General features: G+C 38.5%; 1 protein-coding gene across 2 annotated transcripts; it reads right to left on the bottom strand.

Annotated features, from left to right (window-relative positions):
- Positions 1–209: 209 nt before the first annotated feature.
- Positions 210–11,148, bottom strand: PDCD4 (programmed cell death 4). Of its 2 annotated transcripts, none has more exons than XM_083616648.1 (11): positions 11,052–11,148; positions 9,776–10,075; positions 9,184–9,278; positions 8,430–8,546; positions 6,206–6,427; positions 5,460–5,557; positions 4,496–4,610; positions 3,668–3,775; positions 2,873–2,983; positions 1,862–2,001; positions 210–889 (listed from the first exon to the last, which is right to left on the bottom strand). In XM_083616648.1, the coding sequence occupies exons 1-11, from the start codon at positions 11,092–11,094 to the stop codon at positions 829–831; spliced, it is 1,410 nt and encodes a 469-aa protein (XP_083472774.1). In that variant the 5' UTR covers positions 11,095–11,148; the 3' UTR covers positions 210–828. The 2 variants fall into 2 exon arrangements, with proteins under 2 accessions (XP_083472774.1, XP_083472775.1); XM_083616649.1 differs by having other exon boundaries at positions 8,430–8,543.
- Positions 11,149–15,869: the final 4,721 nt, after the last annotated feature.

Below are 15,869 nucleotides of genomic sequence, written 5' to 3'. Positions count from 1 at the left end.
GATGAATCAGTTAAATTATTCCAGGATTAGTTCATTGTAGAGTAATGATGCTGGCATACATTAAAACAAACTAAAGTGCACTTTAAGCAGATAACACAAAGGGCCACAGGTAGAGCTCCTCTAGGAGTAGATTAGGAGACCAACCATAGATATAGTTAAGAGTAAACGATTATGTACTTCTAGAATTGTTTAATAAAACATGGCAAAAATCTGCTTCACAAAAGTTTATTTTGCAATACATTCTATCAGAACTGTTCGTTTTTCCAGTATTGTAGAAAAAATAGATGTTCCAGCCACCATTTGCTGAATTAATTTAAGAGCAAATCAATTGTTCCCCTGGAAAAAGATGAATACATCTTATGATCAAACTAAATTCTTAGATTCTTTAAAACAAAGAAAAAAACTTTTTTCTCCCAGCAGAAGCCAAAATAGGGTTCCAGCAGCTTAATGACCCATTCTATAAAGCTTTGTATAAACCAGTGATTTCACTATAAAAGCACTGTCCTTAAAACAAAGGAGTGGCAGGCAGGCATCAATGCAAAACATGGAATGATTAGGTCAAACATATGGCCCTTCCAAAATAGTAGCTTATTTTAGCAAACCTCCACAGAAAGGTTGTTACTTGTTCTGTCCCAACTATAGCTCCAGAGAAAAGAAAACTGAAGAATTTCCCTTGTGAACACAAGTTTTTAAAACCATCAGAAGGTATTTGTTCCCCAAAACAAGTGCATCTCTTAAAAAATAAATGAACTGTGCTAAGCAACTCTTACTATAGAATATATACATATATATTCCCTTAAACATCTACAGCTGCAAGAGTTTGTTCATTCAGTAGCTTTCAGCTTTCAGGCGGCCTCCATCTCCTTCACTTACAAAGCGCTTCCTTCCCCTAAAATTAAATATACAATTAGCTTTCAATATATCCCTTAAACTTGGCCATATGAAGAGGGCAGAAAGTTAATTTGCAAAAAAAATTGTAAATCACCCTCAAAGCAGTGTGGTTAGTTATATGTATGCAAATTATAGACACTTGCATTTGCTCTGTTCTATTAGCAGCATATGAGCTGCTTGTTGGATTCAAACTCTGATGGGGTCAGGGGAGGAAAGTTTGGAGCATTAAAGTGCAAGACCCAAAGCCAGGAATCTACAAAGGAGAACCCTACTCTGACATTTAAGAATAGATTGAGATTCCAGAATCGGCTCAGTTAATATCCTAGTTTTGGCGAGGGTTATGCTTCAAAATCATTTATTCTGCAGGAATCTAAGAATTCTTCAACAGGGTTATAATAAGTTACGGAAATTTATAAATAATATAAATAATTTATAAATAAATTAATTTATAAATAATAACCAGTTTCCTCTGACCCCAATCATCCTAGCAGAAGTGGAAAGAAATTAAAAGCAGCTACAGCACAGAAGAAGATTGGCAATATCTGAGAAAGCACAATGTAGCAACAGGAAGACACAAGTGAAATATCCATATAGTCTTACTCTCTTATATTTATATGCTGTTTTTCTTCAGTTGTAGAACCCAATGTGGCAAACACGTAGTTCCCAGGTGGTCACCCATTCAGGAACTGACTAGAACCACACCTAATTCACTTCAACAAGGTGACTGGCCTCTTGGGCCTTCAAGCCACATGCTCAGGTTTAGAATGGAAGTTTGGATCAGAGATTCCAAGCTATTCTACCCACTTTAGCCAGCACCAGTCCTAAGACAGCCTGTACTACCATGCAAGAAATCAATAAGTTGCCAATCTGACTTGATTAAATTCTGTTGACAAACTAGCTAGGTTTGCACCCCTTGGACTTAATTTGCTGCACAGCTACCTCTCTGACACAGTGATCCTTAAGTATGTACCTGGAAGGACAGAGGTCTCTCATTGGTTTGGAAATTATTCCTGCTCTAAAGCATTCCTCTACAAACCGCTCAAGCACAGAGTAAGAATGTGGCACATCAAGATTAATGTCCGGGATTTCACGGTAAACTCGTTCATAGCCCTGCAACATCAAAATTAGAATAAAATTCACTATCTCAGGAATTTTCAGTATGAATTAAGTAAACTTTTAAAATGTTTCTAACTAAATGGGTATGTTACCTTTAACTTTCACTTAAATATATATAATTATATATCTTTTATATCTGTTGCCAGACTTCATACTAATATAGTCCCCAGTATCTACAGTTAAAATATCAGCAGCGGCAGACCTACGTTTTTGGGGCCCTGGAGCTTAAACTGTGATGGGGGCCCTTTCGCAACCAGCAATAAAGTCTGGGTAACCACTGTTACCTTCTTCAACGGGGTTGTTCCATGACAGTTCATCACCATCATCATAACTACTACATCTCACATTTTGAATAAAATTGTTGTACTGGTTTATCTCACATGTCAAAGTCACTGGTGTAAATAAAAAAATTCCTATGCCTTATAGTTTTCAAGTTATGGGAGATGAAAATTAGGGAAATGTTATATACATGCATGATGCATCATAGAATGATTTGAGTTGTGTGACTCAAATTCGGTCTACAAAATCCAAAAATTTTAAGCAACGTTGACTAAAGTGTCTTCTAGTAGATCTGCCCCTGAATATTAGGTAGCAGGTGACAATAGAGCCACCATTACTAAACTTAACAGACAACCAATCTGACTTTGTACAAGACAGATTTCTACATTCTTCCTAGATTTTCTTTTTAAAAATATCATTGAAAAACCCTCAAATTCTGTAACGAAGTCAGAATTTGTGTTCCCTGATCTAATTCTAGGGCTGTTCATTTAATGCCAGTTAATAAACACAAATAAATGCAACCCAATCTTTTCAGCTATAAGGATATTTAACAGGAAATGCTTGGAAATCTGTTAGGCACACTTACTCTTTTCATTTGGTCCATAGTAATAACAGCAGACCTCCAGAGGGATTTCAACAAATTAAGCATCATTTGAAAGTTTGTTTCTCCAGTTGATTCCAAAACCATCACAACTGCCTAAAATGTAAAATCAAATTAACTGAATGTTCAGGTAGAAATGGTGGGAAAGTACATATTTTCAGCAAGGAACAAACATAACTATACTGCAGAGGGAAAAGGATATTATGGAAAGCACAAAAACAAGCTTGAGAAGAGAAAATCTCCCATAATCAATAGTGTGAAAGGCATCTAGAGATTTCAAGGAATTTGATACTATGCATTCCTATACTGGTCCTATACAGGTCCATTTTTGGTAATCCCACAAAGTGTAATAGAGAAACATGTTTTTGAAGCCAGTAAAAAGTAAAAGAAACCCAAAGGTGATATGAAAACATTCTCTTTTGAAATTAACAATAATATGCAGTATTGATATTCCCTTCATTGAAAATAAAGTAAGAGGTAGTCAATGAACTATTTAAGAAGCAACTTCAGTCTTTTTATTTACCAGGCATTTTATTAGGGAAATAAACTAGTATAAAAGGTACAGATTATGTAACGCAGGCTACTGTAGGAAGCATCTTTGTCAGCTTACAAGCAAGTGTAAAATAGTACCACCAAGGAGAAACTCTCAATAAAGCTCCTTCAACATAAAAATCATTATGCTTGTTAAAGTTTGTAACTTCAGAACTAAACTTCCAATGAAAGTTATAATACTATGTTGTAAAAAATAAAATAAAAAATAAAGTTACAATCCTGCCTTACTTCATATACAAGTTCATGGTGAAAATGTGGTACTTCTAACTCCTGGAGACAACGTTCTGCTTCAGAAACATCTCCTGAAAGAAGGTATTCTTTCAACAGCATATCAATCTAGTAGATTAAAAATACAGGAATGTATAAGACCAGATGTTAAAAAGCTTACAATTCTGAAATCTACAATGTATTTCAATTTCTAAGTTAAATGTTTACTGATGAGCACCCTCTATGGCACAGTGGGTCAATGCTTTCTTGCTAAATACAAAAAATATATGAATTCATTATATAATGCAGGTAAGATCCCAAAAGATAAATTATGTATCAATTATTGTAATTGAGATATAAATGAAATGGAATTGAAATATAGTTCAGTACATATGTAATCATGAATGAATAATCATGAATTTAATAATATACAATGCATTAGTAAATTACTAGAGGAAAAAACAAAGAGGCATCATTGCTTTGTCCAGTAGTTTACCCTACGTCTCTTCCTACTTGCACTCTCACTTTTTGTGGCAGAACAGAGGATACCACTCAGTGGGGCCACTCAGAAAGTATGCAAGAACAGCCAGTGGTAGCAGAATACCACCGAAAGACAGCTTGTGAGCAAGTTGAGACGACGTGGCAAAGGCACTGGGCAGCAGTTGCTCCCACCTCTGCCTTGTTCGCTTTATATGGTGCAGCAAGAAACATTAGGCCTGCTTGGAGGTGCAGAAGGAGAGTGGGAAGACCAAAAACATGTTGTCAAGGGGCCCCTTGTAACACTGAACCAGTCCTGTTAACTGGATATAAAAGTTAACCACTAATGAACAGCTGAACTTAATTACCTACCTCTTTAACAAGATGTTTTACAGACTGCTGCCCGCCTCCTGATCCCCACACATTGTCAATGCGTTTTCCACCTTTGGTCATACTCAGCAATACAGTAGCTCGATCCAGAGCAGCCCTGTGAAGAGAAAGGAGAGTTGCAAATAAAAGCAAACATATTTAAGAATCTTTACATTCACCATTAAGCCTTTAAACTACACTGTAGAAATCTGCATTAACAATGAGATGCAAGATTTATACACCAAGACTGCTATTGTAACAAAGTGACCTAATATTTATGGGGTCCGGTAACTTGTGTTCAGCATTAACTTAGGTCAAAAAAGCTGTAGCTTGTTCACTACAAATCATCAATCCAATTCAAATTATTTTTCAAAGTTTTACACAGTGAATATAACAGTCACATTAGTTTATTTCCCAAAATAATCCTGCAGCAGGGAACTATTATTAGCTACTATTTAAGATATGATACATGTTTCTTGATTGAAAGGACACTACCTGCATGATGCTTCCTTGGTGTATTTTCTTTAAAAATATAGTCCATGACATAGAGTACCCTATATCCATCATACCCAGATGTTTGAGATAATTGCTTCTGTTTCTTCTATCTAAGGCTCTAGCACCTCAATATTCTAACACTTTTAGAACTGATGCCCTAAACATCCAAACTTAGCAGCTGCTGATTATTCCCTAAATTTCCATTATTTGTCTAAAGCTTTTCTCTGAATTCTGTACTTTTAGCCATTCACTGCCTTTAGGTATTAAATATTCCACAAGCTATGCAATGGAAGGAGGCAGCAGAAACATTATATCTTCATAACTTTTCAAGAAAGAGTATAAACCCCAATCTTTGATGTTTTTATTTCTTAAAAAATAATAGGTAAGCCTTCTTTAACCTGGCAAATACAAAATTTTTACTGGATTATCACCTTTAATTGCGAACCCCAGCTATGAAGGGCAATGCACTTACCGAGCCTGGACACAGTCCACAGTGCCTTTGTAACCATCTATGTAACTATTGCAAAGAATCCCATCTCCGACTGCTCTTGCAATAAATTGACCCACCAACTGCCATGAAAAAGAAATATGTCTTACAGATTAAATTTGAGATAGACAGGGTTTCTTTGATCAGTCACAATGTCACACGAAGCAGTAGTACACCCCCAAAATGGGAGAAGGAAGCCATACCCAAGCACCCCTGCTGTTTCCCCTTCGGGCTGGTTCAAGCAGCAGTACAGGCAGTGCTGCTACCTCAGCTGCCTACATTTCTTAATTTTACATAAACAGATGAGCCAATTACATGCAGCTACAAATGTAAGAATATATTGGCACAATACATAAAAGATAATACAATACATTGGGTGGTAGCAGGGAAGACAAGGAGTTCTAGGACACAGAAAGTTAAGGTACATTGTGCTGTGATGGAATTTGCATATAAATTCTAATGATTTAGCCATTAGGGTATCAAAACTTTATTGTGTACCTTTATGCCATAAAAGTACTTTAATAAATGTGAGCAACAGATGTTACCACAGAAACAAATTATAATTAATAATAGGCAAGGCTTTTTTCAACCAGAACTCACAGCAACTCAGTTCCGTCACCTCTCAAGTGGATGTCATTGCCATTATAAGAGAACAAGGGAGACGTTCATGGTGAGTTCTGGCACCTCTTTTTCTAGAAAAATAGCACTGATAATAGGTATTTTAAACAAACCTGTGGTGCTCTGGGAGTGTCCAATACCAATTCTGGCATCTCTCTGAGAAGCCTATCAAATGATTTTTCAACGTCTTGTTTGCCAACTACTGTCCCACACAGGTCAGCAAGAAGTTTAGATGTCATTTCTCTGTGACTGGCCTTTCCCTCCAGAGCCAATGATACAGCCAACACTGGTACACTGTATTTCATTTCACCAAGATTGAGGTCTTTCAGCATCTCCTAAATATGTGGAAAGTAAAATAAGCAGTCATTTTATTTTAGTACAAGTGCACACGAGTTTTATAGTAGAGATGAGAGGAAAAAAACAAGCAAGGAAGAATGTCTCTCTTATGGAACCAGTATAGTAAGAGAAATTCTCTAACTAATGTGTTTGCAAGTTAAGTAAACTCCTTTGACATAAGGGACAATTGTCCAATTACTGTATGTCAGAGGAGACCCACTGAAATCAATGGATGAAAGTTACTTAAATCAATTGAGTTCAATGGAACTACTGTGAATATGACTTATTTGGGAATCACTCAGGAGCAATTTTAATTCTTACTATATTTTTGTGGAAGTAGCAGGAGAGAGGAGTTCAATCTAAATATATGGATTTTAAAGAAAGGTACCATTTCTACCTATAAAATTTACCAGTCTTTACCATGAGTGTCAACTTTCTTAGGGTTTTAGTCTTGTGTTAAATACACTGGCTTGCTTTTGTGTTTTTAACTGTTTTTATCCGATGTGTAAGGTGCCTTGAGACTGTTGTTTAGAAGGCAATTAATGAATCAGTGATAATAATAAATAAAAATTATTACTAGATGCCATCAAACTAATCTGCAACCAACAGACCCACATTTCATAATCTAATAAAAGTCTGTGTTTATGCCACTAATTATTATAAAAGACAGAAATTGTAAAAGTAAAATAATAATAATAATAATAATAATAATAATAATAATAATAATAATAATAATTTATTATTTGTACCCCGCCCATCTGGCCGGGCTTCCCCAGCCACTCTGGGCGGCTTCCAAAAAAAATATTAAAATACTCTAATACATCAAACATTAAAAGCTTCCTTGAACAGGGCTGCCTTCAGATGTCTTCTAAAAGTCTGGTAGTTGTTGTTCTCTTTGACATCTGGTGGGAGGGCGTTCCACAGGGAGGGTGCCACTACAGAGAAGGCCCTCTGCCTGGTTCCCTGTAACTTGGCTTCTCTTAGTGAGGGAACCGCCAGAAGGCCCTCGGCGCTGGACCTCAGTGTCCGGGTAGAACAATGGGGGTGGAGACGCTCCTTCAGGTATACAGGACTGAGGCCGTTTAGGGCTTTAAAGGTCAGCACCAATACTTTGAATTGTGCTCGGAAACGTACTGGGAGCCAATGTAGGTCTTTTAAGACCGGTGTTATGTGGTCTCGGCGGCCGCTCCCAGTCACCAGTCTAGCTGCCGCGTTCTGGATTAGTTGTAGTTTCCGGGTCACCTTCAAAGGTAGCCCCATGTAGAGTGCATTGCAGTAGTCCAAGCGGGAGATAACCAGAGCATGCACCACTCTGGCGAGGCATTCTGCAGGCAGATAGGGTCTCAGCCTGCGTACCAGATGGAGCTGGTAAACAGCTGCCCTGGACACAGATTTGACCTGTGCCTCCATGGACAGCTGCGAGTCCAAAATGACTCCCAGGCTGCGCACCTGGTCCTTCAGGGGCACAGTTACCCCATTCAGGACCAGGGAATCCTCCACACCTGCCCGCCTCCTGTCCCCCAAGAACAGTACTTCTGTCTTGTCAGGATTCAACCTCAATCTGTTAGCCGCCATCCAACCTCCAACCACCTCCAGGCACTCACACAGGACCTTCACCGCCTTCACTGGTTCTGATTTGAAAGAGAGGTAGAGCTGGGTATCATCCGCATACTGATGAACACCCAGCCCAAACCCCCTGATGATCTCTCCCAGTGGCTGCATATAGATGTTGAAAAGCATGGGGGAGAGGACAGAACCCTGAGGCACACCACAAGTGAGAGCCCAGGGGTCTGAACACTCATCCCCCACCACCACTTTCTGAACACGGCCCAGGAGAAAGGAGCAGAACCACTGTATGACAGTGCCCCCAGCTCCTCAAGACGGTCCAGAAGGATTTTATGGTTGATGGTTAAGGACCTAAGTACCCCACTCTTGAAAGAACTATTTTAAATCTCATTAATCACTGCTTGTAATTTCCAAAATATAAGCCATGAGACATACCGCAACTTCATTAGTATCCCCATGTTCAAAATATTCCTGGATTATTGGAGTTAGCGTTTTCTCAAAAGCTCTTTCTTCCAAAGGTGGAACTACTGTTTCATAGACACAGTTATCCTGCTTTAAACAAAGATGCAACAAATTTAATAAAACAAAATTTATATTGGGGAGGCTCAGAACAATTCAGTTTTAGAACATAGTTCCCCATAAATTTTCACAGGCTTTCCATTCATAATCCCTTTAATACTGTCAGTCAGGCTTCTATGAGTAATGGCTTTGTTCTCTTCAGTTGCTGCCATCAGTTTCAACTACTCTATAACACCAAGAAGGAAGAGGTAAGCTGTTGAACTAATCCAAAAATGGAGAAATGCAGCTATAGCTGAAGATTGATATGAAAAACAGCTCACAGTGTGTTCTTCAGCCACACTTCAATTCCACCTTCACAATTTATCTGTCAGGTGAGCAGAACAGCACAGCAAATGCTGCTTCAAACCCCTATGTTTTGCTCCTTCCCGGTCGCTGATTCTATCACTGGGCCACTGCTGTTTTCTCCTCCTCTAGGAGCTGTTAACTAAGCACAGAATTAAATGTCTGTGGCTAAATAGAGTTGAGATGGACTTTATGCCCAATTTCTGTTTTTATCAAGACTAGAAAGAGTCAGTGAAAAACACAGACTACTTACATCATCAGTTTTTGATGAAATAACTGTTCAGGGGTGGGGCACTCATCAGATGAGGAAACTAACCATTTTCCTTACCTGAGCATCATCATAGTTGGGATCTTTAATGTCTACTTCCTCCAAATCATACACTTGCCCAGGTGTTCCCCAAACACCTTTGCCTCCTGATCCACCTGAAAAAAAGTTTAACAGCAAAGATGAGAACCAGACTACAAGTCAGTGTTATTTTTTGTCTTATTACTGCACTCTAACCTTTCATAGAAATCTAGTTTTCAAATTCACATGAAAGGCTCACAGAAGCTGAACAGCAAAGCTGACACTGTTCACTATCTTCCTAATATGAACAAGACAGGAGGCAATCATTTTTAATCAGGCTAAATAGAACAGCATAAGCTATCTGCAGCAGTCATTATCAAGTCTCCAAGTATTTGTGTTTGTTTTATTTAATTAACAATTTCATATTAAAATTATGAACCTTAAAATTTCAGAGTTCTAAATTAGAAAAAGTATTATACATGCAGATATAAACTATGCAGATCTCTATTCTTGTTGCTATCAAATTAATGTAAAACAAAACATTTAGGAATAAGTACAAAATGAAGATCAATCTAAACCTAGATAAACTCTCAATAGGTTATTTCTGTTTGCTGTGAATTCAAAACACACCAACCTTTCTTGGGTAGACCCCTTCCCTTTCCTGAACGAGATCGCCTATCCAGATGCTTTCCCTTTGGACTTGTTGGTACTGTGACTCCATTCTTCAGTGCTTCCCCATTATCACTCACTGAATCTCCTCTTCCAGAGTCTCTAGAAGAGTTTTTTCTCAGTCTCCTCTTTGCTCTGGCATTGATCTTAGCTTCATTAATCGACGTTACAGCGTTCCAGTTACCATTGATTTCAGGTTTTATTTCCTCAGTTCCACCATTTTCTTCATCACCGGAAAATGGAGTATCACTCAGATTATCCAGTTCTCAAAAACAGAAAGATACAGGAAGGTTTAGCTATTGGCAAGTAATTTTAAAATCACACAAATTTCCAACATGGTAAAAGTTCCAACGCCATTCTAAGCATCATGCAAAAAAAAAAAAAAAAAGTTTTTAACAATCCTTGACAGATTTAGTTCTTGCAGCTCTCCTGCAAAAGTGACAAACTAATTATTGGGTGAGAACAGGAAGAAATGTTTCAGGGGCATTTGGTGGAGGAGGAAGAATCAGTTGACAAAAGCTAACATGGTATTATAGTCACAGTGGGATATATCGCAACAAAATTGTAGTTTACCTATTGCAAATTATATTCATGAAGGGTTTGTTTAATGATGTGGCTGAAGTATAGCCCCACTTTTATATTTGTAAGCCACATTCATATGTATAACAGTGGACAGCTTATGACATATCTTTTTCATCAAGCCTACAGGTGTCTGTGTATTAAATGTATTTTTGTGTTTCTTGTGCTTGCAGTGCTATACAGACGCGAGATTTATACAAAAGCTTTGATTTTTAAATTGTTTTGTTTATTCACTGTGATTTGAACAATTACTATACAAATATGGAAAGGTGGAATATGTATTTTTAATAAAGACATTAGAATTTGGGGGGGCCTTGATTATTGTACAGTAGTTACTTTACATAGGAATATGTATTTTCCAAAAGTAAAAAAAATCAAGGGGATTTTTGAAAATAGTAAGCGACAAAGACCTAGTTCAACTTCTTATAACAATGCAACATGCAAATCCAAGAGCATATGGAATGGGATACTGTAAAATTAGAACAACAAAGTCATTAACAAACCCAGTAGCATATCTCAGAGCTTAAATAAGTACAGGTATTAGGAACAATTTTCTCAATTTAAAAAACTTTGTTTAGTTATGTGTTCCATTCTATAATGGAAATGCATTTTGCAGCGTTTCAAGCATCAAAGACCGCAAATGAATTGGGCTGATTCCTTACCTGTCAAGTTGATGTTGTATGTCTGCTCATTTCCTATTTCCATAGCTGTTTTACAGTAACTGAACCAAACGCAAAAATATTGTTTAATATTGTTGTTTCAGACCTAAACACAAAAATAGAACCTTTTAGTGCAATTAGAACTATAAAAACTGTAGCTGTACAGCGTACTTTCTTTGATAAAATTGTAACACACAATATTTTGTAAACATTAAACCTTATGCAAATTTTCTATTATTTTTATTATTGAAACTGAATCAGCCAAGTTATTCTCTTGTTCCAAAGACTTCTCTTAAGCTTAGGATTTGTAAATTCCTACAAGCAGAAGTTTGGCAGGAATCATCCCTCCCTTCTATCAGACATTTTTTGGAAAACTATACTATTTAGATGGGCCTTTGTAATATGAATTTTCTTTTTTAACCCACTCAGTATTTGTTTTTATGCATATTTTTGTTGATTTTATTCTCATACCTATACTGCCTTGAAATGCTTTTATAGACTATAAATACATAATAAAAATTTTTTTTTTACTTCATTTATCCGAACAACCCATAATCATTATTTCCACTTTGCAGTGGAACAACAGAAAGTTGCTTGTTTGCCATCCAAGTTCAGGACTGAGGTATAAATTTAATTAAGACTAGCGTTTTTATTTATTTATCTAGTGAGTGTGTGAGTGTTTGCATCTATGTACCTATGTACATCAACAAAATAGAAATTATTTAGGCTGCAAGTCTTACTACCATGTTTTAATATTTATATAGCACCAGTTCTGCTTAGGTATTTTGTAGGGATAGCACCTGTTTTTTGGTAATTCTTCCATTGTTTTATCAGTCCTGTCAAAATACCATGCAGATCAAACAACGAAAAAGATACTTTATTTGTATTTATCCTTTTACTCTAAGAACAGATCACCACCTTCTGGGAATTCCTGTTGCTCTCTGTTCACCTCCAACCTGCAGCTCATCCAGTGTTTTACCCCATGGTAGTACTCTCAAATAAGTTGGCATCATCCAAATCTAATCACATTTGTTTTAGATAGCAAAGCTACAACACTTCCACTAGAGGGAAAGTATGCAGATAATCCTAACAGATCTTATATCTTGCATCACAATTTTTACCTGTGTAGCTTTCATTAAACATTCAGCAGTCTCATTTGTGTTCCCAGGCAGTATCTGCCCCAAGTTTTTTTCCTCCTTCCCCCACCTTTTATCTAGCAAACACTATGCATTGTTGAGTGGTGAGATTATGACATCAGGTCTTTCACATCATACCTCATAGCAAAGAGTTTTTCAACATTACCTTAGCCAATCATTCAGAAGTTTGCAACGTTCTGAAGCACTTTCCTTTCGATAGAAGAGTTTCCTCAGATCTCTCAAAAGGCAGAAGATTGGAGAGTTGATTTATTAGCTTGTAAGGTTAATTTTTGTCCTCTTGGTATTCCATTACATGCATCAACTCTCCTTCAAATCCAAAGGAAAAGCACAATGTTTATATAGAAAAATGTATAATTAAACACTGGAATTATGTATCTTCAGTATCTCGCGGATATGCAAATGTACAACCCTTCATGAAATTAAAATAATTTCTAAGTGACAGCATGGGTAGGGAGTGGCAAGCAAACCAAAACCCTTCCCACACATCTCTTAGGACAGCAGAGGGAGCCAATGCTGAATCCTTGGGGGGCATCCTTGTTCTAGATAGTAACCCACTAGTTCAAAACCACAGAATTAACTTCTAGTTTAACAGCATAGCCACACACAAATGTTGTAAAAGTACTACATACCAACGCCATGAGATGTGGTGCTGCAGCATAAACAAATTAACTCTAACACAAGGGTAAATGGGATGTGTAGGATAGGAACAAAACAAAATTCATTAAGAAGAAAACTCTTCTCACTTCTGTTACATGCCTGGAAACTACTGGCCTGGAAATCCACAAGTCATCAGACTGCACAAATACAGGTCTGCCACATACTGCAAGCCATGCTTGCTAAACCATCCTGGTTTTGTGGCAACTGTGAGCCTGAGGCTACAAGAATAGCAAAATTAATGAAGCATCTGATGAGACACAGTTCACGATTGCTATTACACATACACTCCAGCTGGCAATGAACAGTCTCTAAAAGTACAGAATTTTTTGAAGGCCTGAAGTCTATAATATGGAAAACCTGCCTCCTGCAGATGACTGCCTGTGTTCAACTTGTTTGACACACACTTTAAAAATAAGAAAGGGAAGTGGTTGTATGGTTAGTTGATCTTTTTAAACTTTTTAAGTGACATCTGTTGCTAGACCTTTAAATGGTAAAGGAAACTGTGGTTTAGGAGGCATTTCATTTTTGATCTTACAGCACTTAGAATGTTGTAGTTTCTCTATGGTGTTTCTGAACAGCAGGCAACACACATTAAATCATTATTCTCAACAACAAAAACAGTCCTGTAGTTCTAGAGTACTGAAAGGGTATGTGGTAGCAGACTCCTCACCCAATCAGTTTGTTTATCCTGAATGCCAAATTAAATTAATCCAGATTACCAAATAATATAAACATAATCCAAATTAAGTAAAGAGAGTCAATATGGTCGTGAAAACTATTTTGTTAATCATTAAATGCTTTATTGAGGATGTTTCCATGTGAAGAAACTGGCCTGGTTCAGATGTAATGGGGAAATGGTTTTCAACTACAATATTAAATTGCATCATACCTCAGGTTTATGTACTTTCTCCTCCCTGAAGGAACTTCAGTGTAAAACTAGTCACAGTTCCCTGACATCCAAATTTAAGGAGCTATGGTTTCTTTACCCTATAGTTCGTAACAACAAACCAGAAAAACATGGTTTCAAATCATAGCTTGTTCTCTCACTTTAACTTTAAACAGACCACAGACAGGGAATAGTGGTAAGTTTAAATTCAAAGGCAAAATCTTTCTGTCTCCTTTTCTGGATGGGAGAATGAAGTGTGGTGGGCCTCAAGCTTGCTATAATTCATTTTCAAAACAGGAAGCTATGGTTTGCTGTTATGTCTGAATCACACCATTGTATCCTGAAAAGCAACGTTAAGTTGTTTACAGGGGCTTCATTTATTTGAACTTCATTAAACTTGTACACTTCAAGGACTAATCATTCCAATAAAATATAATAGACACTCATAACATTGTTATACTTTTTGTGGTCACACAAATTGTAAGTAGACTAAGGTATGCTGAAGCCTTAAATTCAAATGCCAAAGCTTGACTAATGAACCCTAATAAAAGTGTCTTTAGATAATGCTGACAAAGTGGCATAGTAAACAACTACAAAGTGAGGTAACGCTCTCATTCTTCAGAAGACGATTTTGGCAATGAAATCTTATGGATTCTGTAATATTAAACTTCCAAGTCCAGTGAGTCCCTTATTACTGCATTTCACAGAAGGGGATATTCCGATGCTTAACCAGATTCAGAAGGATAAGCATTTAGCAGCAAAAGTAAACGTAACGGGGTATCTTTTTGAGAAATACAGAGGACTATAACAATATCTATACTGATATCCAGTTGTCCCAAGAACAAGTTGGGGAAAATCAGTGCACATAAACTGATATAATCCAGTGGAGGGAGTGTTGTACAAAAATTAGTGCAACTTCATCCTGACCCCAAAAGCATTAAAATGCAGGATCAACCATCTAGCCTGCTGAGATGCAAGCTGGCAGGTAAGTGAATCAGCATTTGATGCATAAGGCAGGACAATGGTGGTTTTCAAACATCAATTAACCATTTCGACATTGATTTGCCTGCCACAAACCCCTTGTGTGCAGCAGAGTTCTGGGGCATGTTACAAGGTGCACATTCAATGACTTAGGTCTCCGCTGGTTTTCACATTTGCTCCACAAAGAGCATAGCCGCTAGGGGCCCCCCTCAGTGCTCCCCAGCAGTCACACATTAGGAGGTGAGGCCAGCAGTGGAAGGCAAACTGCCTTTTGCGTGGAAACCCAACTGCCACCCTTGAAATCAACACGCGGCCTCAAAACAAAAATAAAAATGCTTTCAAAGAGCAGCAGGATTTTCCTGAGCACGGTCTTCACATCACGGAGAAAGCCCTTCCTGAGGGAAAGAATATACTCCTGAGGTAAAACGATGGGAAGCCCCAATAAATGATACGGCCTGTACTCAGCATAACAGCAGCTCTCCCCTCCCTTTTAATACACGGGAAGCGGCACTAGGCCAAGCCAGGCTGTTCGTCCATCTAGCCCAGCGCTGTCTACGGAGAGCGTTATCGGTCGTGTGAGGCCAGTTCATGAGCTAAGGTGGGGCAGGGCGGCCAATACACCGGCCAAATGACGGGCATGAGGGAGGCGGAAAGGCGAGGAAATGGGCCCCCTTCCTCCTCCTCCTGAGGAGTCGGCAGACACGTACGTCCCTCTCCGCTCGGCGTCGCGAAAGGCGGGAGGGCACAGCCCTAACGGGAGACCCCCCCCCCATTCCCGTGCTCACGTTTCTGGGGCCGTGGTGGGGGTGGGGACATTACCGTAGGCGGCGGCCCCGGAGCTGCGCCACACGGTGTTTGTTTTTGTTCTGCCCAGCAACACGGCCACGAGCGGCCGACCCTGATTGGCTCAGCCTCGCCCTGGGGCCCGCAACAGCCAATGGAAAAAGGGACTCCGAAAGGGCGTTCAAAACAAAAAACCAGTTGGAAAACAAATGAGTTATGAGTGTCAAAATGGAGGGGACGGGAAAGGGCGTGTGACGTGACGCGACGGGTGGGTGAGACCATCGAAAATCCAGGTGGGGGTGGAGGGTGGGGGAAGTATCTTTAGCCAAGGGGCCACAGAGGAAGCCATAGAGCTGC

This window comes from Podarcis filfolensis (assembly GCF_964270895.1).
Source record: "Podarcis filfolensis genome assembly, chromosome: 5".
In the NCBI taxonomy this organism is placed as follows: Eukaryota; Metazoa; Chordata; class Lepidosauria; order Squamata; family Lacertidae; genus Podarcis; species Podarcis filfolensis.
This window is presented reverse-complemented; position numbering and strand designations above follow the sequence as displayed.

Excerpts from the sequence above, each read along its gene's own strand:
- PDCD4 (XM_083616648.1), bottom strand. The coding sequence starts at position 11,094 with ATGGAAATAGGAAATGAGCAGACATACAACATCAACTTGACAG. Across the intron at positions 10,076-11,051 it reads ATACAACATCAACTTGACAG|AACTGGATAATCTGAGTGAT; the intron begins GTAAGGAATCAG and ends TCTGTTTTTGAG. Across the intron at positions 8,547-9,183 it reads CCAACTATGATGATGCTCAG|CAGGATAACTGTGTCTATGA; the intron begins GTAAGGAAAATG and ends CTTTGTTTAAAG.